The following is a 24,140-nucleotide window of genomic DNA, read 5'->3' on the forward strand; positions in this document are numbered from 1 at the left end:
GTTTTTTTTCCTCAATATTCAGGTGGAAACTCTTTGAACAACTTGATTGAGCTGAAGACGATTAACATCAATCCCACCGACACCACCGTCCTCCTCCTGAGTGACTGCACTGAGGTCAGTTAACGACGACAACTTCTAATCTTTGGTTATTACCTTTTAAAAGCTAGTGTTGTAATAACGTCATAATAGTAATATGATAATAATGATGTCGTTCCCCCTCCACAGTATCACAGATACATCGAGGTGGCCATCAAGCAGTGCCGTAGCTCCGGTATCGACTGTAAGATTCATGGACTCGGCATCGTTGGACGAATCAGAGCGGAGGATGAAGACCTGGCCACGGTTCCATTCCTCGCTTCTGACAACGAGGAAGAGGAGGACGACAAAACCGCCACCGGGAGGTAAAGACGGGACGAAGGAACAAATGTTTCAGAGATCATCTGTTTCTATATAGTTATTCTTAAAGCTCGTCATCGGAGCCACCGGGTCGGATTCTGGTGAAATCATGCATTTGAATTCATATCCTGGACTTCTCTCTGTGTGTTTTCTTTAGTCTTGCCCGTAAGAAGTCTTCTGGTTTGGAGTCTGCAGCAACCATCAGGACCAAAGTGTTTGTTTGGGGTCTGAACGACAAGGACCAGCTTGGAGGACTGAAGGGCTCTAAGGTACCGCTTCTGTGTATTTAACCCGAGGTTAACCAATGACTAAACATGATCCCTCAAATCCTCTCCATTAAGGGGTCACAAAGGAGGTCTGAAATTGGAAAGGTTTTATTACTTCTGTTTTCTTTTAAGTCCAGTAAATTCTTTGCTCAAAAGTAAGGAAAATGTAATAAATTTCAGTTAAACTTGTAAAAAAACAAAAAACAAAGCTCAATTCTGTTTGAAAAAGCACCAAACAAAGAAAAAACTAAAAGGAAAAAAGAAATAGTCACTCAAAGAGTCGGTCAGTGAATCCAGTCCGGGTTTAACTGCTGCCCTCCGTAAACAGCAGAGTTGATGTGAATCAAATGGAGTTGATTGGAGGACGGCTGTCAGTTGCGGATGAATAAACGGGATGTAAAGGGTTAAACAGCCTTGCTTACCTACTCCTCTGAGAGCCAGATAAGATAGGGAATACATTTTTGGGAATAAATTAATTGTTGGAAATAAATAAAATCTCGGTTGTCACAATGTAATTTAAACGATGTTTTCCTTTTTATTATTTGCGGTTACTGCCCCCAAAAAAGTTATTGAAGAAGTATTCAGATCCTTAATCTGAGTAAAATGGCAATACTAGGTTGTAAAAATACTCCATTACAATTTAAAGTTATCCATTTCATATTTACTCATGTAAGAGTATGAAAGTATTAGCAACAAAATGCACTCGAAGTATCAAAACTAAAATAAAAAAGTACCCTTCATGCTAGTATATTAAGTACTATATTAAGTAATTGGATAATTTTCACTGCTGCATTATTATTTAGGATTTTTCTGATGCTACAGCTTCAACCTACTACATGTATCTTTATAAGATGAATATAAAGTTTTGAATGTAAAAAGTAAGTAAAAAGTACAATATTTCCCTTTTAAAATGTAGTACAGTGGAAACATGAAGGCCTTTGTGTTGTGATTATGTGACTTTGATAAGCACATAAGAGGATCTGTCAAACACTTGTGTATCCAGCAGTGCAGAGAACACAGCAGACGTCCTGGAGGTGAGGCTGTAGAGAATCTCCAATCCTCTCATCTCTTTACTTTGTGTCTTTTTTCAGATCAAGGTTCCGTCGTTCTCTGAAACTCTCTCTGCTCTCAACGTGGTTCAAGTAGCCGGCGGTTCCAAAAGCCTCTTTGCAGGTTGGTGAATAAAAGTCATTATATTAGAGTTTATGTTTCTTATAAAGTGTGTGTTGTTTTTAAACGTGAGCCTCGTGTCTCTGTGTGCAGTGACGGTGGAGGGGAAGATCTACGCCTGTGGAGAGGCCACTAACGGCCGGTTGGGTCTGGGTCTGTCCAGCGGGACCATCCCCATCCCCCGACAGATCACCGCACTCAGCAACTACGTGGTGAAGAAGGTCGCCGTGCACTCCGGGGGGCGCCACGCCATGGCCCTGACCGTGGACGGGAAGGTGTTCTCCTGGGGGGAGGGAGACGACGGCAAGCTGGGACACTTCAGCAGGATGTATGTTCATTTATCATGATCACATCTTACAGATAAACATTTGGTTATATCATCATTATGTACTTTTCTTAATTTGGGTATTTTGTAGATAGTGAAATAGATTCATGACTTCCATTTCTAACCCTCTGAACCCAAAGCAAAAGTTTTTTTCCTCCTGTCAAATTTTTCTCTGTGTGTTTTTGATTTGTACTTCAAAATAATATATATATATTGAACTATTTATATTTTTTCAACCTCTACTTCCATCCTCTCCTCTCCTCTTCTCTCCTCTCCTCTCTGCTCTGTGTTCAGCTGCCTGAAGTTCAGTCAAAGTTTCACAGATTTGTTGTCACATGACTGTTGGTCTCAGATGAATCAATCATGTCTTCATAGTTTCACTGAGGAGCTCAGAATTTAATGTTTTTTACAGAATCTGATTAAAATGAGGCGAGTTTGTATGTTATGTAGAATAAAATGTTTTTGATGAAGGATCATACACCGAAAGTTTTGGTTGCTTTTTCTAATGGAAGCGTTCGTCTCACATGATGTGTTCAAGGACAGTTTTAAAGATACAAATGTGATGATATTGACAGCTTGTACAGCTTCTGATTGTGATAAACGGTGTAGTTTTGGCAATTGTTTAAAGAAAACTTGCTTTTCAATCCCACTGGTGGGTTTTGAGGCTCAGAGGGTTTATAATTGTCCAGAATGTGATTTTCTATAACAAAAGTTATTTCTGTTTCACTTGTCAACAAAGCAGCTTTATGGACTACTTCCTAAAGATGTATTTAAATAAAAGTATATTTATTCCCTCTTAGGAACTGTGACAAGCCTCGGCTGATCGAGGCGCTGAAGACGAAGCGTATCAGAGACATCGCCTGCGGCAGCTCTCACAGCGCCGCCATCACCTCCAGCGGTGAGCTGTACAGCTGGGGTTTAGGGGAGTACGGCCGCCTCGGACACGGAGACAACACCACCCAGCTGAGGCCCAAACTGGTATGTACATCTTTTTTTTTTAAATAATATAAATGATTCATAAAGATGAAGAAAATATATTACAATTTACAGGAACACTGATGTGCAAACAGCAACAGACTTTATCACAGATAGAGAATGTATTTTTTGTATTTGTTGTACTCATCAGGTGACCTAAAGAAATACATATTTACAGCCAATAACTTACTGTACCATGTTGTGACTTTGTCCTCCAGGTGAAAGTGCTTCTGGGACATCGTGTCATCCAGGTGGCTTGTGGGAGCCGAGATGCCCAAACTCTGGCCCTCACTGATGAAGGTAATACTGTCACTTAAATATTATCTTTTCTAGTAGCATTACAGAATTGTGTTCTCTCAGTCTTAAATTTAAAACAACATTCATAAATCCATAAGGCTCTGTGTCCACAAAATCACCTTTTTATGGGAGAAAAGCATCCGCAAGGCGCCGTGGAGCTTCATCACAGTGTTTCAACGAAAAAGTGCTCAGAGCGCTTCTATGACAACAATATCTTGATAACCTATCACCACCGTTGTTTGATAGACTAGCAACACTCCTGTGCTTTTTATTATCTATAAGGGCTCCTATATATAAGTTTTACATAGTTTTTATCACCATGTGCATCAAACAGAGCCACAAAAAAGGCGGAGCGCTCAGAAAACATAAGCTTGGTGCAGCCCTTTCTCTCTAGACGGCCTCATACACTCTGTCCTCATTAGGAACAATTGAAAAAAGGAGCCTAGAGCTCATAAAAAGACGTTTTCTTTTGGCTCAGATTGGTGTGTTTCACTTTCTGCTCTCTAATGTATGTTTTATATATTTTTTATCAGGCTTGGTGTTCTCCTGGGGCGACGGGGACTTTGGTAAGCTGGGTCGAGGAGGCAGTGAAGGCTGCAACATCCCCCAGAACATAGAGCGGCTGAACGGGCAGGCTGTCTGCCAGATCGAGTGTGGAGCTCAGTTCTCCTTGGCTCTGACTAAGTCTGGAGTGGTGTGGACCTGGTAAGACTGATGAGTGACACCATGACTGTTTATGATCATTGGTTCCTTTTTGTTTTTCCAGTGAGTGTTCACGGTTCTTGTTTCCAAACAGGGGCAAAGGAGACTACTTCCGTCTGGGACACGGTACAGATGTTCATGTGAGGAAGCCCCAGATGGTGGAGGGACTGAGGGGCAAGAAGATCGTCCATGTGGCTGTTGGAGCGCTGCACTGTTTGGCTGTTACAGAAACAGGACAGGTTGGTGCTGACCGCCTCCATCAGTAGGAAATTATCCATACTAGGACTCTTATTGATTCTGCTTATTGGTTCTTTTTGATTCTTTTGTGAGAAAAAATACATTTAATTAAGGAAAGAATCAACATTTCTTTAATATTCTTGTACGTAAACAAATAGTCTTTCTCGAGCAGCAAAACAAGAAGTTCCAAAATCTTTAAATTACATTCCCAGCTAATCAGTGATCTCAGTGATGATCTTTGATTGATGATCCTGTTCTGATCAGACTAACGTTACCTGCAGTGGACGAGGATGGACGGCTGATCTCCAAACAGTAGAACACTGATCATTACTGCAGACTGATGTTCTGCTTGTTGTCCAGATGTTGAGATGAACTGCTGCTGTTTCCTCCTCAACTTGTGAGGTTTTAATGAGTTTGAGACAACGAGGGTTCTCAGAGTCTACTGGAGGAACATGTAGAACCACTTTGGATCTGTCACTTTCCTCCCAACAAACTAAATACTGTTACCACATCACTTCATATGAGAGGCAGCTACTCAATATCAACCACTTCATTTGGTTGTTAAGATCGAGTGCTTGGAGCGATGTCTTTTACGTACCTTTCCTTTAAGGTTCCTGCACATTTCAGCAGTATATCTAAAATATGTGAAATTAAGATGATGGTTTCCTTTTTTACAGCAGCTCAAAGAAACCTTGAAGGCAGCACAAAGCTTCATACTGACCAAAAACCAAAGTTATATCACGTTGTTGTTGTTGTCTCCGTCAGGTGTTTGCGTGGGGGGACAATGACCACGGGCAGCAGGGTAACGGCACCACCACAGTCAACAGGAAGCCCACGCTGGTTCAGGGTCTGGAGGGACAGAAGATCACTCGGGTGGCCTGTGGCTCCTCCCACAGCGTGGCCTGGACCACCGTGGACGTGACCACGCCCTCCGTTCATGAGCCGGTGCTGTTCCAGACCGCCAGGGACTCACTCGGAGCCTCATATTTAGGTAATCCTCCACACCCTTACAGCCAATCACCACAGAATACACAGTCTCACTGTTAAGATGGTGATGGTTGTTTTTAGCAGCTCTGTTTATTCTTTTCTCACAAACAGACACATACATGTTCAACAGATTGTAATGTGCTAAATAATTATTTTTTAGTTCCATTTTCATATTAATTTATCTCTACTCTGTATATATTACTAATATATTAGATTGTTGCTTATTTTATTTGATATTTTAAGAATTAAAAGTAGATTATAAAAAAATAATTTGTATTATAGAATGACCAGTGGGCGGATGTTTCATGTGGTGGAAGTTGACCGAATAAGGGAGACCAACAAAGAGAAATTTATCTTTGTATATTTATAAGCTTTTGCGCAAAAGGACCGAAACCAACAAAGTGACAGTCAGCGACTGCCGAGGAATCGGTCCTGAGTGCATCTTCACCAGGGTTTCTATATGCATAAGAACAAAGAGTCAATAGTTCCATTCAATGAAGGGATGGACATACTTAATATAGAACAAAGAGACATCACTTACTAAAGAACAGGGAATTTTCCCAAATGAAGGCACACAAGAAGAGGTTAATGTGCAGGCTAGGCTATATTTCAACCTTCCATCATTTAACACGTCAGTGTGGTATACAGAGCAGGCATTGTATTAAGAAAGACAGTTCATATATAAAATCAGGGGTTCAAGTCTAGTTCAGCGGAAAGGGAGCCGGTCATGCTTTCGCGCAGGCCACAAAAACAGTATAACACAGAGAGTCACACTTAATACAAAGGTTATACATTAAATGATAATTTTTTCCTCTACATTTCATAGATCCTTTTCTATAATTAGCTATTTATTCTCTGAGCAAACATGTGAATAATCATGTGATCACTTGAGAGCTGCTCTTAAAAGTTTCTCCTCCACTTTTCTAGAATTTATGCTGAGTGAATAACTAATTTACTCCTTAAGTTTAATCAGTATGAGCCCAGATGTACACAGGTCATCTGGTGCCATCTGAAGTAAAGAACAGCAATAGATGAAGCATTTTCAGATATGCTCTGCTATATAATAATTATTATTATGATCATTATAATAACTTTATTTATATAGCAACTATAAAAACAGAGTTTACCAAGTGACAGAAAAAACAAGGCATAAAACAACAGAAGGCTCAACAAAAGCAAGATAAACTAAATTAAAATATAAACCCTGATAAACAGAAAAAAAGATGAAACAATACAAATGATCAATAAGTTAAAAACAAGCTTGTAAATCAAATAAATAAGGAATAAAATACACAGTAATAAAATAAAGCAGTAAAAAGACCACATCACATATAGTCTGTAGAAATGGGTTTTTAAAAAGTGATGTGAAAGAAAACACAGTTGCAGAAGTTTTTGCTTTCATTTTGTGTAGATGTGAGACATTTAACCATCTGTCCGTCTAGATGGCTGTAGCTGCTTCTTTACAGACGGAAACAAAAGCTGGACTGCAGCTCTGCAACAATCTGATGATGTCTGCAGCTGGTTCAATAATAACGTGTGTGTATTTGTTGTGTTGTTGTTGTGCGCTGCAGGCGTCCAGTCAGACAGTGACTCATCAGCAGCAGTGAACAACAAGCTGAGTGGTCAGAGCAGCGTGAAGCCCAATCGACCCTCGCTGGCAAAGATCCTCCTCAGTCTGGACGGGAACCCGGCCAAACAGCAGGCTCTGTCCCACGTCCTGTCCGCCCTCCAGATCCTGTATGCCAGGTACGTTCAGTCAGCAGGGGGTCTGAACCGTCCTCTCCGGACGAGGATGCAACGGGTCAACTCTGGCTAAAGACCTTACTCCCACATCATCCCCTTTTTCTTTTTTGCAATACACTGATTTATTTTCGTGGAAGCAGAATAAATCTCTGAACACGTCAGTTAACGCTGGCTAGCAAGTTGTGTTTGCTTGTTTTTCAACAGTTGTCTAAAGAAAATATAAGTTTCTCTCAATATGTAAGGAAAGTTTCTATTCCATCATTAGCATTAGCTGCCTTCACTGCAGAGCAACTCAAAGAAGTCAGTCGAAGAGAGTCTAACAATATCAACAAAGCGTTTCAGAGGTGGAGAGAAAATGTTGCTAATATCAGAAGCAGAAACGATTTACGTTACACATACAAGGAATTATGCTTGGTGGCTTAGTACCAGACTTATCTTAACCCCCTCCCTCGGCTTTGTAGCTAGAATTTTTTATTATTTTCTTACCTATAATGGCCCTCATACACAGACAAACAGCCCTCAAATAAAAATCAGAAATGACATGTGATGTACTCACAAAAAAGTCTGAAAACAGACAACAAAACGTCAGAACAGCTGAGCAGATTAAAAGATAAAATAAGATAATCCTTTATTAGTCCCACAGCTGGGAAATTTGCAGGATTACAGCAGCAGAGAGGATGGTGCAAACAAGATAAAAAAACAAGATCAAAACAAGTATTTTAAATAAGTAATAACAGTAATAAAGTAAAGTAAAAAACTTTAAAAATCCAAAATAACTAAATTATTATATATATTTAAAAAAAGGACAAGAAAGAGGATTTACACTTTACTTAAAAAGTGGATACAAATGTATAAATCAAAGATTTAAAGTAGGCACAATCATAAAGCCAGTTGAAGAGTTTATGATGTTGAAGCTTTGGGACTTTAATGGTTATACGTTCAATTTGTTGTTTGTCAGAGGAACGTTGGCTGAGGATACAGTTCCAGTATCACCAGTTAACATCCTAGTCGCTGCATTTACAAACCAGAGAAGAGTGAGGTTCTGCTGAGGCATGAACTCTGAGCAGGATGGGATAAAGAGTGTAAGATGGGTTGTGTGTTTCCTCACAGGGACGCGGTGGTCGGTGCTCTGATGCCGGCCAGTATGATTCTTCCATCAGAATGTCCCGCCAGCTCACCTGTTCCCCCGTCAGACTCCTCCTCCTCCTCCAGCGTGAGTGATGAGGAAGGTCCTCCTGTCCTCCCTGAAACCGAGGAACGAGTCAGCCCCAATCCCTGGCAGGACAAGAAGGGAGAGGTGAGATCCTGATATAAATATTTAGTATGACTTTGATTCACAAACACCAACTCTGTCTCTGAAAAACTTTTTAATATCAGTCAGTGAACATAGTTTTTTTGTCATAAAAGCGCTGCTTCAACTGCATTTTGTGCTGATTTACTGTAAAACAGGAAACTTGCAATGTGCAGTTTTAGTGGCCAGGTGTGAAAATGCAACAATCAGCAAAGTTCAGGTTCCAACATGGAGTCAACAGAAACTCTCACAGGGCTTTAATCATAAATGCAACTCATACGAAGTTTTCTACCATAAAAAAATCTTAAAGTTTTCATACTTAAAGGTACAGTAGTGATGTTTATCAGTGTGTCTGTGTGAGGTTCTCCTCCACAGTCAGTGTTTCACTACAGCAGATGTTTGTAGAAACAGACAGGAGAACCAGCACGGAGCAGATCAATGTTCTGCTGTGGACGTATTTTAGACTCCTAAAAGAATCAATATCAGTTTAAGAGAACGCTATATTTAGAATATTTACACCTCTTTACCTTTATGACGGAGAACTGAAGCTGTTATCTATGCTCTCTACAAAGACACCAGACTACATTCACACAAACAGAGATTTAACCTCTCAGAACACAGGAGCTACTGCTCTACTGCTGCCTCCATCTGTTAGTCTGTTTGTGTTGTTGAGTGACTTTGGTGTTTTAAAGGGTTAATTCAGATTCACCAAAGTCACACAATAACACAAACACACTAACAGATGGAGGCAGCAGTAGACCAACAACCCCTGTGTTCTGAGAGGTAAAATTACTGTTTTTCTTTATGTAGTCTGGTTGATTATTTGAGAATGATTATTGCCAATAATGCATAATGCAAATAGCTATATTGTGTGAACACAGCTCTACAATGTGTGTGTTGTTGTGTATATGAGCAGGCTCCCTCATCTGATGACGCCGTCACACCTTCATCCGCTATGACTCCCTCCGCCTCCGGATCCTCCTCACGACCTTTCATCCCCGTCACCGACGACCCCGGAGCGGCCAGCATCATCGCCGAAACCATGACGAAGACCAAAGAGGTGAGACCGACCAGCTCCGGGGAATCCATCGACCCCCCCAGCAACACGTAGCTAAGCTCAGCTGTTTCACATGTTTCTTGTCTCGTCTGCAGGACTCTGAGAGTCAGAGTAAAGTGGTCGGTCCGGAGCCTCAGTACCTCGATGAGTTCACCAGTCTGCTGGTCCCCGATGACACCCGTGTGATGGTGGACCTCCTCAAACTGTCGGTTTCCTGTCGCTCTGGGGAGAAGGGCAGGGAGGTGCTGTCTGCTGTTCTGTCTGGGATGGGAACCGCTTACCCTCAGGTGACCTTCTGTCTGTGATGTCACGTAGGAGCTCCTGATTCAGATGATGTTTGTAACAACTGGTCTCTGTTGTGGTTTTTTTCAGGTGGCCGACATGCTGCTGGAGTTGTGTGTCACCGAGCTGGAGGACGTCGCCACGGACTCACAGAGCGGCCGTCTGTCCTCTCAGCCTGTCGTTGTGGAGAGCAGCCACCCGTACACCGATGACACCTCCACCAGTGGAACCGTGAAGATACCAGGTACCGAGGGGAAACGGAGGGGTTCTTTATTTTACACTTAAGAAGGGCTGTATCAAGTAGTTGGAAGCTTCATTTATATTGTTGAAATTTCTATTCATTTCTATTAATTCTGCTTAAAGCTGGTATTTCTTCCTCTCTCTCTCTCTCTCTCTCTCTCTCTCTCTGTCTCTGTCTCTCTCTCTCTCTCTCTCTTGTCTCTCTCTGTCTCTCTCTCTGTCTCTCTCTGTCTCTCTCCTTGTCTCTCTGTCTCTCTGTCTCTCTCCTTGTCTCTCTCTCTCTCTCTGTCTCTCTCTCTCTTTTGCTCAAACACTCACAACAGTTTTGGCTGAAGCGCTTGCCAAGGGAGGCAGCACCTTTATTAACGGGGCTGTCTAGCAGCAATCTAACAGCAGCATAAATTACATTTATAACCAAAATAACACAAAATCTACTTCTTTCCACCATTTTAAGGGTGATTATGTCATAAAACATGACGACAGACATTCAAAGCTTCATTCCAAAAACCTCAGTTGAAACTTTGAATGTAAAAAAAATTACATTCGGTGCAGCTCTACACTTTAGTTTGCCGTTAGTTAAATGGTTTCACTTTGACCATCTTGAATGAGCAGGACGATGTTCAGGATGCTGCTGGAGATCATTATGAATCATCTCTTGGATGCAGACAACATCTCTCTTTTTATTTTGTAGGTGCCGAGGGTCTGAGGATCGAGTTTGACAGACAATGTTCAACCGAGCGACGCCACGACCCGTTGACAATCATGGATGGAGCCAATAGGATCGTCTCTGTCAGATCAGGTGATTACAGGGAGACCCTTGAAGCTAAACAGTCACTGAGTGAATGCTGATGAATCAAAAATAAGATGTGGTGACACAACGTTCTGTGTTCTTTAGGTCGGGAGTGGTCCGACTGGTCCAGTGAGTTGAGGATCCCCGGAGATGAACTCAAGTGGAAGTTCACCAGCGATGGTTCTGTGAACGGCTGGGGCTGGCGCTTCACCGTCTATCCCATCATGCCTGCTGCTGGTGAGAAGCATCAAACACAACGCTCATCTACACCGGCTTAAATACACCTTTATGTTTGATGTTTGATAGCACAGACTGCAGAGTAGTGAAGCAACGGATCATAAAGTCACGGTTCAGATCGTATCACAGATCTAAACAGCACAAAAGAAAAAAGGGAACAAATATAACTTTTAGATCCCTGATCACTTCTTTTTGCAGCCGATATTAATTGCTGATCATTGACGATCCATATTAACAGATACAGATCCATTTGTTGTTTGATTATAGCAGCTGGTCTACAAGAATCCAGACTGTTGTTTTTGCCACCGTCCAAAAATATAATTTAAACCGCTCTGAAGTCAGTAAATCAGCGGTGCTGCTAATGTTACTAGCTCTCCTCCTGTTAGCCGTTAGCGGTGCTGCTAACGTTACTAGCTCTCCTCCTGTTGATGTAAACACAGATTGGTTGTTTACAATGTAACATTATCAGAGATCAGAGACTAGAACCGTGAGAGGGATCAATACCGATCACAGATCAACAACGGTTACATCACTGCTGCCTATTCTTGTGACACTGAGTCTTTTTTTCTTTGTGTCTTCCTTCAGGTCCCAAAGACCTGCTCTCCGACCGCTGCATCCTGTCCTGCCCCTCCATGGACCTGGTCACCTGTCTGCTGGACTTCAGGCTCAACTTTGCCTCCAACAGGAGCATCGTGCCTCGTCTGGCTGCTTCCCTCGCTGCTTGTGCCCAGCTGAGTGCTCTAGGTACAGTATGATGGTCCTGATCCACCAGCACATAGACTATATTAAGATCAACTGTAATATTTTTATATGATTCTGAACATGACAATATTCTGAATTTGATCTGAGTCATGTGAACGGGAACATTAGTGGATATTTATTTTCATTAGATATAAACAGCTTAGTAGAATAGTGTCTTTCTCAGACTAAGAACAGCATGTTGGTGCATGTAAATGTGGTCATATTGTGACATGAGTGACATTTATATTGATGTTTCATGTGATTTCTTGTGGTCCAGCTGCTGGACACAGGATGTGGGCTCTGCAGAGACTACGGAAGCTTCTGACCACAGAGTACGGTCAGTCCATCAACATCAACAGGCTGCTGGGAGACAGTGAGGGGGAGGCTCGCTCTATGGTGAGGACAGCGTGATCAAACAGCTTAACTCAATGTTTACTTTGTATATGAAATAATATCATTTATGCTATATATAAAGAATAATATAGACGTTATATTTGATGGCTATTGCATCATGCTGATTGGAAAATGTAAAAAAAGAAAAGTCATTAAAAAGTCATAGTATAGTTTAAAACGTTATAAAACAGTCATAGCTCAGAAAGTCGAAAAAAAATATAATCCATTAAAACTTAATTGGAAAATATTTCACTCAAATGTGTCAAATCTATGGAAGACCAGGAAGGCAGGAGAGCATTTTTCTTATTTACATTGTTTCTCTACTGTGTTTATGACTCAGAAAAAAACAAAAATATTTTTTCCTTACTGCAGCAATCCGGGTTTGAATCCGTCTTGTGGATCTTTGCTGCATGACGTCCATTTTTCTCTTCTAACAATAAAATAAAGGCAAAAGGGCAAAAAATTCTGAGAAAACAGGCAGGTAGAAGAATTTTTTTTTTTTTTGATCAATCTTTTTTTAGTCAGTTATGTAAATAAATAAAAAGTTTTAAAAATGGTTACATAAAAAGTTATGTAAACTAAATATTCAAAAGATGAATGTTTTGAGTTCTATTTAGAATATGAGGTAGTGGTGCACTTCTGCCTCTTGTGGCTTAAATCAGTATTACAACAACGAGTTTTGTGAAAAATGTTCCTGGAAGGAAAAAAAAACTTTACCTGCCCATATTTTTTTCTCTCTTTCACAAATTAAAAAAGATATAAGAACTTAGAAATACTTAGATGATCCTGGAAAACCTTTTTTCACCTGTTCTGAAGTCTTCTTTTTATGTTTCACTTTCCTCTAAGGACTTCCGTACAATCGACTGCTTTGTTCTGTTTTACTTTTTTCATTAAGTATACTTGAGAACTGTTTCTATCACAAACATCACAAAGACTGAGATATTTAATGTTTAAATATATAATAAACAAGGCCTATATTTTTCCTAATGCTGTAATTGATCACTGATCTATTTTCATCCAGAGTTTCACCGGCAGTGCTCTGGCTGCTCTAGTGAAGGGGCTCCCTGAGGCCCTACAGAGGCAGTACGAGTACGAGGACCCCATTGTCAGGGGGGGGAAGCAGCTGCTCCACAGTCCGTTCTTCAAGGTACGCTCACAACTGTTTCCCTTCATGAACACGATTACACCAGAGGGCATGAGGCTGATTTTAACTCTGTGTTCAGGTCCTGGTTGCTCTGGCCTGCGATCTGGAGCTCGATACTCTGCCCTGCTGTGCAGAGACCCATAAGTGGGCCTGGTTCCGTCGGTACTGCACGGCCTCCAGAGTCGCTGTGGCTCTGGACAAGAGGACGTCTCTACCCAGACCTTTCCTGGATGAGGTGAGAGAGCCTTCACTTCTGTTTTTATCCTAATCACTCATCAACACAAGGATGTCTTTAACCCTCCGTCACTCCCGTCTGCCCTTTTATAAGGTCACAAAGAAGATCCGTGAGCTCATGGCGGATCACGAGACCATGAACGGCCTCCACGAGAGTCACGACCTGTTCAAGCGCGAGCACGACGAGCAGCTCGTTCAGTGGATGAACCGGCGGCCGGACGACTGGACCCTCTCCGCAGGGGGCAGCGGCACCATCTACGGCTGGGGCCACAACCACAGGGGTCAGCTGGGGGGCATCGAGGGGGCAAAGGTCAAAGTGCCCACCCCCACCGAAGCCCTCGCCACGCTGCGGCCGGTTCAGCTCATCGGTGGGGAGCAGACGCTGTTTGCTGTCACCGCTGATGGAAAGGTATGCGTCTCCTTTTATCAGACAGCATTGATCAATGGTGGAGCAACAGATCATAAAAAACTATTTGTTTTTTATGATCAGCACAAAAGAAAGAAAGGGAGCAAATATGAATTTAAGAGATCCCATATCACCCTTTTTTGCAGCCGATTAATACAAGCAGATTTTGTTTCTTGTTATAGCAGCTGGTCTACGAGACTTTTCTTATTTGCCATCGTCCCAAAAATCATTTAACCACTCTGAAGTCAGTAAACCATCAACAATTATAAATATGTTTGTTATAGTAATTTTCAGTGTTTTATTCCATCATAAAAACACACAATTTAAATGATAAGGAAATAAAAGATTGTATTTTTATGGATTCAAATAAATTTAGTCATCAGCAGTTTTACTCATTTTTACTGAACAGAGCCTGAACGCATCATAATGTATCTGAACTGAACCTCTTTGTTAACTGAACCTCTCCTCCTGTTAGCCGTTAGCGGTGCTGCTAACGTTACTAGCTCTCCTCCTGTTGGTTTAAACACAGATTGGTTGTTTACATTGTAACATTATCAGAGATCAGAGACTAGAAAAACATAAATGAAGTCCTGATCTCATATTTTACTGAACATTTGATAACGATCGTCAGTAAAACTTTATTCACACTGTGATGGTTAACGGTAAACTGTTAATCTGAGGTTCTATAATGGTTACTTATGTTGGTGTTATTTATCCTGGTTCACATGCATGAAAAACCCTGAGAATTACGGATCTGTTACACCACTTTTGATCAAGAATATTAATCTGATGACTCCCATTAAAACTGAATATATTGTGGTACTAACACACATATTTTGTGTCGACCCTCAGCTGTATGCTACAGGATACGGAGCCGGGGGCAGGTTGGGGATCGGAGGCACGGAGTCCGTGTCCACCCCGACTCTGCTGGAGTCCATCCAACACGTCTTCATCAGGAAAGTGGCCGTGAACTCCGGAGGGAAGCACTGCCTGGCTCTGTCCTCTGAGGGAGAGGTCTACTCCTGGGGGGAGGCCGAGGACGGGAAGCTGGGTCACGGGAACCGAAGGTCAAGATCACATGCAACGCTTTCACATCACACACAATGTCAATACGAATCAGTGTCACTGTCAATAATCCTGTTTACATTCACGTATTTTTATGCACACAGTGAAAAAATCTGTATGGAAACAGCAAACTCCAGACTTGTTTTTGATAAGATGATGCATGAAATGGATTATGGAAACACTTTTGCTGAATAAGTTCTCTCATAACTAATCAGCTGTCTCTGATCACGCCATCATCCTGGATATTTATTTATATTCTCTTCATCTCTTTAGACAACAGGGAACATAAACAACACTAGCTGACATGAAATAACTATTACAACTAATGTCCTCTCTTAATGTTTCTCTAGTAGATGATTAGATGAACAGAGAGACTTGTTTTGTTTCTGCTTTTCAACCTCTACTTCTTCTTCTACTATGTTCGCCTCATTTTGCATTTTGTTTTTGTGCTATTTTCAAAAGGTTAACTAATAATCTGTTTGACAGTTGAACAGAAAACACGACTAGTGTGAAGTGTTTTTATTCTCCAAATCCACAATTTCCGTATTTCTTTGATAAAAACATTTATTTTTTTCAGCACTGTCTGCTCTGCCTTTGTTAAACTATTGAGTGTTGATTCATTAAGATCAACACATCATTGGTTTTTCTGCTCTGATATCTGACATTTACATTTTCAAATTCTTCTTTTAAGCTACAAGGTACCAAGTGTGATAAATAAAAAGAATGTACCACCCGAAGGTTATGTGGTAAAATTTAAATAAGTTATTTAAAATGTAAGAACAAGAACTTAATTCTGCAGCCACTAGAGGGCAGGAAGCCACTTAACAACAACAGTTTGAGTTTCCTGCAAAAAGCCATCAGATCTATTTGTTTATGATTCCTATGATTACGACTGGCCATATCTGTCATGTTTCCCTTTGTATAGCATACGACTAAAAACTGTAATTTTCTGTCAACTATGCGTTCATGTAAGTAGATGTTAGTGTAGAAACAAAAGATATCTGGAGAATCACCGTTCCTCCTTTTGATTTCATTGATTTTTCAATTAAGAGTCTAAATCGTGACTCTAGTTTCTATAATAACGAAGATTCTTCTTGACTTCAGCCCCTGTGACCGTCCTCGTGTGATCGAGTCCCTGAGGGGAGTGGAGGTGGTGGACATCGCCGCCGGAGGGGCTCACAGCGCCTGCATCACCTCCAGTGGAGAGCTCTTCACCTGGGGGAAGGGTCGCTACGGACGGCTGGGACACGGAGACAGTGAGGACCAGCTCAAACCCAAACTGGTGAGTCAGAACTTCCTCTCACACGACTCTCTGCTGTGTTCATGTAGAACACTAAAGGCCCTGAAGTCAGTAATGAAATATTCTAAATGTTATACTTTTACTTTGTTATAGTCATTTATAGTTTATTTTTCTTCATAAAAACACACAATTCAAACGATAAGGAAATAAAAGATTGTATTTTTATGAATTAAAACAGATCTCTTCATTATTAGTTTTAATGATGTATTATAATCTTAGAGCTAGTGTTAGGAAGTTAAACATCTCATAATTCATCCCTTATATCTGATTTATATTAATGTGAAAACATCTCCTTCAAACTACTGGATTTATTCTAGTTTGTCACCAACACTACATTTTACAGATTACAGTGAACACATCATGATAACGTTATAATTTACCTTCACCCAATACTCATTTTCCACTGAACAGAGCCTGAACGCATCACAATGTAACTGAACTGAACCTCCGTTCATTAGCGGTGTTGCTAACGTTACTAGCTCTCCTCCTGTTGGTTTAAACACAGGTTGGTTGTTTACACTGTAACATTATCAGAGATCAGAGACTAGAAAAGCATAAATGAACTCCTGATCTCATATTTTACTGAATATTGCAGGATAACGATCGTCAGTAAAACTTGAATGTCTGTCGCTGTTTGGACAGGAATCACTGTTTACTCTGTCTCACTGTGACAAACGTCTCCTCAGACAATGACTGATGTTTGTGTGGTTCGTTCAGGTTGATGCCCTTCAGGGTCACAGGGTCATCGATGTAGCTTGCGGCAGCGGAGACGCACAGACGTTGTGTCTCACAGACGATGACATGGTCTGGTCCTGGGGGGACGGGGACTACGGTAAACTGGGACGAGGAGGAAGTGATGGCTGCAAAATCCCCATGAAGGTCAGTTTACACAGCAGAGATCACTGGAGGCTGAGAGGAGCATCACTTTATACTTTCTTCTTTAACTAGTTATTTTATACATGAACAGACCAAATTGTGTGATATTGAGAAATATTGTTATTCTCTTTATTGCCGAGGGTTAGATCTATACGGCTAGGAGATGGTTAGCTTAGCATAAAGACTTGAAACAGGGAAACAGCTAGCCTAGCTCTGTCTGAAGCTAATGCATAAAATTGAAAGTGTAAAAAGACAGTAGATGGTAAAATATATGAGTATGAAATACAGTAAAACCCATTAAGAAAAAGAAAATTGGGAGTTGGAAAAAAAACAAGATTGACATTAATTATTAGCCAAATTAAATAAATACATTTCTAGCTCATGTTAAAATTGTTCAAAATCTCTTAAAGCTCTTTATAGCATATACTGGAATTTTGGAGTATAGTTAAAAAAGGATGTTTTGGCTTTTTTGTGTTAAAAAAGGATGTTTTGGCTTTTTTTTGTGTGTGTTTGAAACCCATCAGTAGGAGATCTGAGAGCTTGTGAAGGATTATGAAACGACAGAGAGTCTGTGATGTAGGCTGCTCCCAAACCAGTTAAAGAACCTTAACATCCATCGTAAAAGATACTGGGAGATGGTGTGAAGCTAACTCTCTTTACTGGTTTTGGTTCAAAGTCTGGCAGCACAGTTCTAAATAATAAGAATAATATGTGAGATTTTATTTTAATATTTGACTGTTTCAGTAGACCATCAAACGACTGATGACTTGGTTTCCTGTTTTTCAGATCGACTCTCTCACGGGTCTCGGTGTGGTCAAAGTGGAGTGTGGCTCTCAGTTTTCTGTGGCTCTCACTAAGTCTGGAGCCGTTTACACCTGGTACGTACAGCGGGTCCGCCCACGCCGTCTAGTTTCACTGTAGGTGTTGTTGTTGTTGTTGTTGGCTCAGTGGTGTTTAACCTCTCGTCCTCTCTCAGGGGGAAAGGGGACTACCACCGTCTCGGCCACGGCTCCGACGACCACGTTAGAAGACCCCGACAGGTTCAGGGGCTGCAGGGGAAGAAGGTCATCGCCATCGCCACGGGGTCGCTGCACTGTGTGTGCTGCACGGAGGACGGTAGGGTTCATCTTATTATATGTTCCCCTCATATGTGTGTGTGTCTGTTTGTTTCACTTCAGTTTATTCTACTAGTTCTCAAGAGTTTGCATGTTCTCTCCGGGTTCTCCGGCTTCCTCCCACAGTCCAAAGACATGCAGCTTAGGTTAATTGAAGACTGTAAATTGCCCGTGGTGTGGATGTGAGTGTGAACGGTTGTCTGTCTCTATATGTCAGCCCTGTGATGGTCTGGTTACCTGTCCAGGGTGAACTCTGCTTTGCACAATCTCAGATGGAATCGGCTCCAGCCCCTCCCCCAACGACCCTTAAAAGGATAAGTGGTTAAATGGATGAATGAGGATGAATATGTTCCCGTTCATACTCTGATTAATGTACGACCTCCAGCTACGCCCTTTTTTTCTCACAATTCTGCACGTTTTGCAAAACTGTGTTTTTACGACTGTTAATGAGAACAAACTTGACGTTGTAATCAGGAAGGAAAATGCAGTAAAAACTTGGATTGTGACTCAAATATTGAATGTGCTGACCCAAATGATAGCATTTAAACCTAATAAACTAAAAATAAGATCCTGAGAGATAAGGGTTGTGTGTGTGTGTGTGTGTGTGTGTGTGTGTGTGTGTGTGTGTGTGTGTGTGTGTGTGTGTGTGTGTGTGTGTGTGTGTGTGTGTGTGTGTGTGTGTGTGTGTGTGTGTGTGTGTGTGTGTGTGCGTGTGCGTGCCATGTGGCTATAACATTATGCTACTTTATGCAGACATATATTAATATTACCATGTATATATATCAGCTTATTACACATGTCTTAATTAGAAAATGATACATTCAGGAAAAGGCCTGATTCAGAATATCACACTTGTTTACACGTCCCGTATCTAATTCATAGTATTCTCATCCTCTGAGGAGTAACAGTGGAAGATAACTGTGCATGTAAAGGTATCTCAGCTGGGTCGTGTTGGGCTGCAGCCTCACAGTGACGCTCTGCGTTTGTGTTTTGGTTCAGGAGAAGTGTACACATGGGGCGACAACGACGAGGGCCAGCTCGGAGACGGGACCACTAACGCCATCCAGAGGCCGCGGCTGGTCGCTGCGCTGCAGGGCAAGAAGATCAACCGGGTGGCCTGTGGTTCTGCTCACACGCTCTCCTGGTCCACCAGCAAACCCACCAACGCCGGGAAGCTGCCCGCTCAGGTGAACGCCGCTCGGCCCACGTGTTTCCAGTAGATGGCAGTAAAGCTTGTTACGGACCGTTTGCATCGATTTGAAATGTCTGACTGTCTGCGTGGTGTGTTCAAGGTCCCCATGGAGTACAACCACCTGCAGGAGATCCCCATCATGGCCCTGAGGAACAGGCTGCTGCTGCTGCATCACATCTCCGAGCTCTTCTGCCCGTGTATCCCCATGTTCGACCTGGAGGGTCGGCTGGGTCAGACGGGCCACGGACCCCCGGTGGGCTTCGACACGCTCAGAGGCATCCTCATCTCCCAGGGCAAGGTGAGACGGAAAGAACTTTAGACCTCTGAAATATATTTGTTAAACTACAAGAGAGAAAGTTGTTGTCAGAGTTAACATTGAGTTCAGTGGAGCAGTGGGCTGGAGTTCATGTTGCTTACAGTCTCTCCATGTCAGCGACCAGCACAAGATAAGCTATGTTTTGGTCCAAAAATAATGTATAATATGTGAAAATTGGGACCAAGTTAATAATATTTTTTTCAGAAGATTTTTAACCACTCTGAGTCTGAACATTCCGTCCAATACACACCCATTATGACTTCTGAAACGGTCACATTATTTTCCTGAAACTTAAATAATGATTTCCTGAAAACTGTACCAGCCCATTTGGCTCAATAAAGTCCAGAGTCTCGTGAACCGTTTGAACTTTAAATCATATTTCTACATTAAAGTTTGGCGAATCAGTATGAGCCCAAAGATGAGTGTGTTTTTAGCTCTCTTCACGCTGATTTTCCATCTGTGTGTATGTGGAAAAGTGTGGAAGTTTAACCCGATCATTCTGCATGTTTTAATGTCATTTTTCCTCATGTGTTAGCAACGCTGTGAGATGAGTAAACTGCTGCTCAGCATTAAATAATATATCTATGTTATGTGTCGGAACAGGAAGCAGCGTTCAGGAAGGTGGTTCAAGCCACGATGGTGAGGGACAGACAGCATGGACCCGTGGTGGAGCTCAACAGGATCCAGGTAGGAAACACAAGAGTCTATGGAACTGCTACTGTAGTCCTCCACCTCTTCCTCCCCCTCCTCCTCCTCCTCACTGTGCTGTGAGTGTAACATGTGATGTCTTTCATAAGGGGTATTTCTGTGTTGTGTGTGTGTGTAGTCTGTGGGGGTTCCTGGACTGAGTTTTGAGGCTCCACATAGTCTCGGTTCTGGTCTCTGCCCCCCCAATTCATTGAGAACTGTCATATCCAGGATTTCATACCCATCAGAACTACCTCACTATCTGAAGTTATTTAACAAAAGAGAACCAAATTAAACCATATTTCTTTCTTCTCCTTCTTCTTCTTCTCCTTGCAGGTGAAGCGTTCCCGGAGTAAAGGAGGTCTAGCCGGTCCAGATGGAACCAAGTCTGTTTTTGGTCAGATGTGTGCAAAGATGAGCTCGTTCAGTCCAGACAGCCTGCTGCTGCCTCATCGGGTGTGGAAGGTCAAGTTTGTGGGTCAGTGTTCTCCGTCATGTCCCAAAGCGTCTTCAGACATATTACCGTTCTTTAAGAGTTGAGCTTTCCTTACCGTGGTGTGTTCAAGTGCCCGTGTGTCTCTGTTTATCTCAGGTGAGTCTGTGGACGACTGCGGCGGAGGCTACAGCGAGTCCATCGCTGAGATGTGTGAGGAGCTGCAGAACGCTCTGACGCCGCTGCTCATCGTCACCCCCAACGGACGCGACGAGTCGGGCGCCAACAGGGACTGTTTCCTGCTCAACCCCGCCGCCAAGTCCCCTCTTCACATGAGCATGTTCCGCTTCCTAGGTACAGTCCCGTTAATCCACCTGTCTGCTGCGTGAATCCTAAATAAACAAAACATATGCATGTTTATTTTTAAAAAGCTTCGTGTGCATTTTGGCTGATAAAACATCTGGACTGCCCTGCTGAGCTTCATTTATCACAGATGTTTCTGTTAGCACAGAGTCATGTGATGCTGCTTCCTTCTCTCTGTGTCTGCAGGAGTTCTCCTGGGCATCGCCATCCGGACCGGAAGTCCTCTGAGTCTGAATCTGGCCGAGCCGGTGTGGAAACAGCTGGCCGGCATGAACCTGACCATCGCCGACCTCAGTGAGGTACGTACACGACGATGAGCTCCACACTGATGATGATGATGAGGATGATGATGATGATGGTGATGAGTGTGACAAAATCTAACTTATCAAACAACGGGCCTCCTGGGAGAACCACTCGTACGTACAGAACCGTTCTTTAGTGGTTTCTGACATATTCAGTTTTAAATTTGAAATCTCTGCACTACAGTTTATAAAAGAAGAGTTTTCATTCAAGTTAAAATATGATTAATATGATTATAAATAGATCAGATAAACCTTAGTGGTGGTTAGAGGCTCAGTGAATAGAAGTGAAAAAATGCTACATTAGTTATCAAAAGAAAATCTCAAAGAGCAGACAAAACATGGGCTTTAGTTAAAGAGTTCAGAGGCAGTTTTGGTTTATTATGCTGTTTTTTTTTCCAGAAAATAATACATGTTTTGGGTCAAACTTTTTTTATGTATTTGCTGTCTTCTGAAGCAAAGCTGTTCATTGACAGTAGGATGTGAAAATGAGCTGCAGGAAGTGTGAAAATCCCCATTCAAACGTTCTGCCTGAAAACTCTGCACTCTGGTTCAGGTGTGAATTATTCTCGTTGTCCCTTTTTTATTACCCATGAGGCCTAAAGAGTTTCCTCCTAGTGGACGGAGAATTCAAGGATCATTTATTGTCTTTATGCAACACAGGGATGCACAACCAAATTCAGTTGTAGTTCATTTTCAACACAAGAAGCACATGACACACAAAACAAAACAGAAACAGTAGAACATTCCTGAAGCATATCTTTTTTAATTTGCATCATGAAGAACTTGAACAGCAACAATCTAAAGCGTCACATCGTCCTTCATTCTGTTTTTGGTCGTCACTAGTCGTCGTTTATTGTACATTATGGGGTGTTGAGACAGGGACTCTATTGTTCCAAGATAAAAGAAGTCTGTTAGAAGAAAGGATTGAATTGGTCAATCACAAATTTCTGCAGGGAGGAGGGGCGAGGCCCACAGTCTGAGTCTTTGAAAACTTAAATCTGATGGTGCGTATACTCATGAAGAGTTTTCTGTTTGTTTGCATGAAGTCTGTGCAGTTTAGAGAGTCTGAGAGTCTGACAGACTCCTCACAGAGAAGTGTTCACAGTGTTTTCCGTCCCTTAACCAGCAGCTCCACTGGACACGCCTCTTTTATGTCTTACGCTATATAACAGCACAAACCCTCATAATCTGCATTAGGCCACATTCCTATATAGTCCTGCTCAGATTAAACCTTAAGCTCCTCTGGGAGAAACGCATACTTGCATACCTGCAAATCCTCCTTCACTCCAGTAAAAAGAAGTCCTGATCCACAATCTGAGCTTTTGTTACGAGTCTGCTCCTTTCCCTCACGCTGAGATCATGAGTTCTGAACTGTTACATAAAAGTGGTTACATAAAAAAAGGGCCTTTTTTCCTTCACAAAGCTGCTCTTGTTTTGCGGTTGTTGCCCTTGAGATATCTGAAAGGTTAGATATGAAATGAATCCAGTTTAAGACTGAAGAAGATGAGGAGCTCACGGGAGCCGTGACGACAGCACGAGAGAACTCGCGCTCAAATACGCACACGAATACAGAGGGATGAGTCCAGCAGGTGATCCTCTGGCTATTCAGACCTTAAAGGGACAGTGTGGAACATTTAGGGGGCTGAACTATAGATAATATTCATAACTATGTTTTAATCAGTGTATAATCACCTGAAACTAAGAATGGTTTTGTTTTATTTGCTCCTCCAACTTCACACACATAGACACAAACATACAGACACAAACACACACACACACACACACAGACACACACACACAAACATACACACACAAACACACACACAAACACACACACAAACACACACACACACACACAAACACACACACACACACAAACATACAGACACAAACACACACAGACACACACAAACACACACACACACACATAGACACAAACACACACAGACACAAACACACACACACACAACACACACACAAACATACACAAACACACACACAAACACACACACAACACAACACACAAACACACACACACAAACACACACACAACACACACAAACACACACAAACACACATAGACACAAACACACAAACACACACAAACACACACACACAAACACACACACAAACACACACACACACATAGACACAAACACACACACACACACACACACACACACACACATATAGACACAAACACACACACACATATATAGACAGAAACACACACATAGACACAAACACACACATATTGACGGAAACAAACATAGACACAAACACACAAAGACAAAGACACAAACACACACTCATAGACACACACTAACACACACTCATAGACACAAACACACGCACACACAAAGACACACACACACACACACACTCATAGACAAACACAAAGACAAACAAACATACACACAGGAAGCTGTGGAGACAGTGAAGTGGAGATTACGCAAATTGAGGATAACTTTGTTAATACTGAAGAAGCTAATACTTTATTAAAAAATCTGTTCAAGGAGCACCAACATGTAAACGAAAGTGAAACCTAATTCAAACGGCCGTTTTCCATGATGGCGGC

At 41.9% G+C, this 24,140-nt stretch overlaps 1 protein-coding gene across 1 annotated transcript in view; it reads left to right on the top strand.

The window, feature by feature from the left end:
• The window catches only part of herc2 (HECT and RLD domain containing E3 ubiquitin protein ligase 2), a 66,019-nt gene that overhangs the window by 39,758 nt on the left and 2,121 nt on the right, over positions 1-24,140 (top strand). Inside the window, exons 55-87 of the mRNA XM_054603521.1 lie at positions 23-114; positions 226-401; positions 554-665; positions 1,754-1,835; positions 1,926-2,160; positions 2,958-3,135; positions 3,351-3,432; positions 3,963-4,134; positions 4,226-4,370; positions 5,134-5,359; positions 6,927-7,101; positions 8,209-8,395; positions 9,306-9,449; positions 9,542-9,733; positions 9,819-9,972; positions 10,660-10,767; positions 10,864-10,995; positions 11,581-11,739; positions 12,014-12,132; positions 13,151-13,276; positions 13,353-13,508; positions 13,602-13,916; positions 14,766-14,980; positions 16,083-16,260; positions 16,996-17,157; positions 17,941-18,032; positions 18,131-18,270; positions 19,269-19,456; positions 19,562-19,759; positions 20,381-20,464; positions 20,801-20,942; positions 21,057-21,251; positions 21,447-21,559. Of these exons, the coding sequence (XP_054459496.1) occupies positions 23-114; positions 226-401; positions 554-665; positions 1,754-1,835; positions 1,926-2,160; positions 2,958-3,135; positions 3,351-3,432; positions 3,963-4,134; positions 4,226-4,370; positions 5,134-5,359; positions 6,927-7,101; positions 8,209-8,395; positions 9,306-9,449; positions 9,542-9,733; positions 9,819-9,972; positions 10,660-10,767; positions 10,864-10,995; positions 11,581-11,739; positions 12,014-12,132; positions 13,151-13,276; positions 13,353-13,508; positions 13,602-13,916; positions 14,766-14,980; positions 16,083-16,260; positions 16,996-17,157; positions 17,941-18,032; positions 18,131-18,270; positions 19,269-19,456; positions 19,562-19,759; positions 20,381-20,464; positions 20,801-20,942; positions 21,057-21,251; positions 21,447-21,559 (5,174 nt within the window). The remainder of the gene's footprint in view (positions 1-22; positions 115-225; positions 402-553; positions 666-1,753; positions 1,836-1,925; positions 2,161-2,957; positions 3,136-3,350; positions 3,433-3,962; positions 4,135-4,225; positions 4,371-5,133; positions 5,360-6,926; positions 7,102-8,208; positions 8,396-9,305; positions 9,450-9,541; positions 9,734-9,818; positions 9,973-10,659; positions 10,768-10,863; positions 10,996-11,580; positions 11,740-12,013; positions 12,133-13,150; positions 13,277-13,352; positions 13,509-13,601; positions 13,917-14,765; positions 14,981-16,082; positions 16,261-16,995; positions 17,158-17,940; positions 18,033-18,130; positions 18,271-19,268; positions 19,457-19,561; positions 19,760-20,380; positions 20,465-20,800; positions 20,943-21,056; positions 21,252-21,446; positions 21,560-24,140) is intronic.

The sequence above is a fragment of the Anoplopoma fimbria genome, chromosome 8 (genome assembly GCF_027596085.1).
Source record: "Anoplopoma fimbria isolate UVic2021 breed Golden Eagle Sablefish chromosome 8, Afim_UVic_2022, whole genome shotgun sequence".
Classification (NCBI taxonomy): Eukaryota; Metazoa; Chordata; class Actinopteri; order Perciformes; family Anoplopomatidae; genus Anoplopoma; species Anoplopoma fimbria.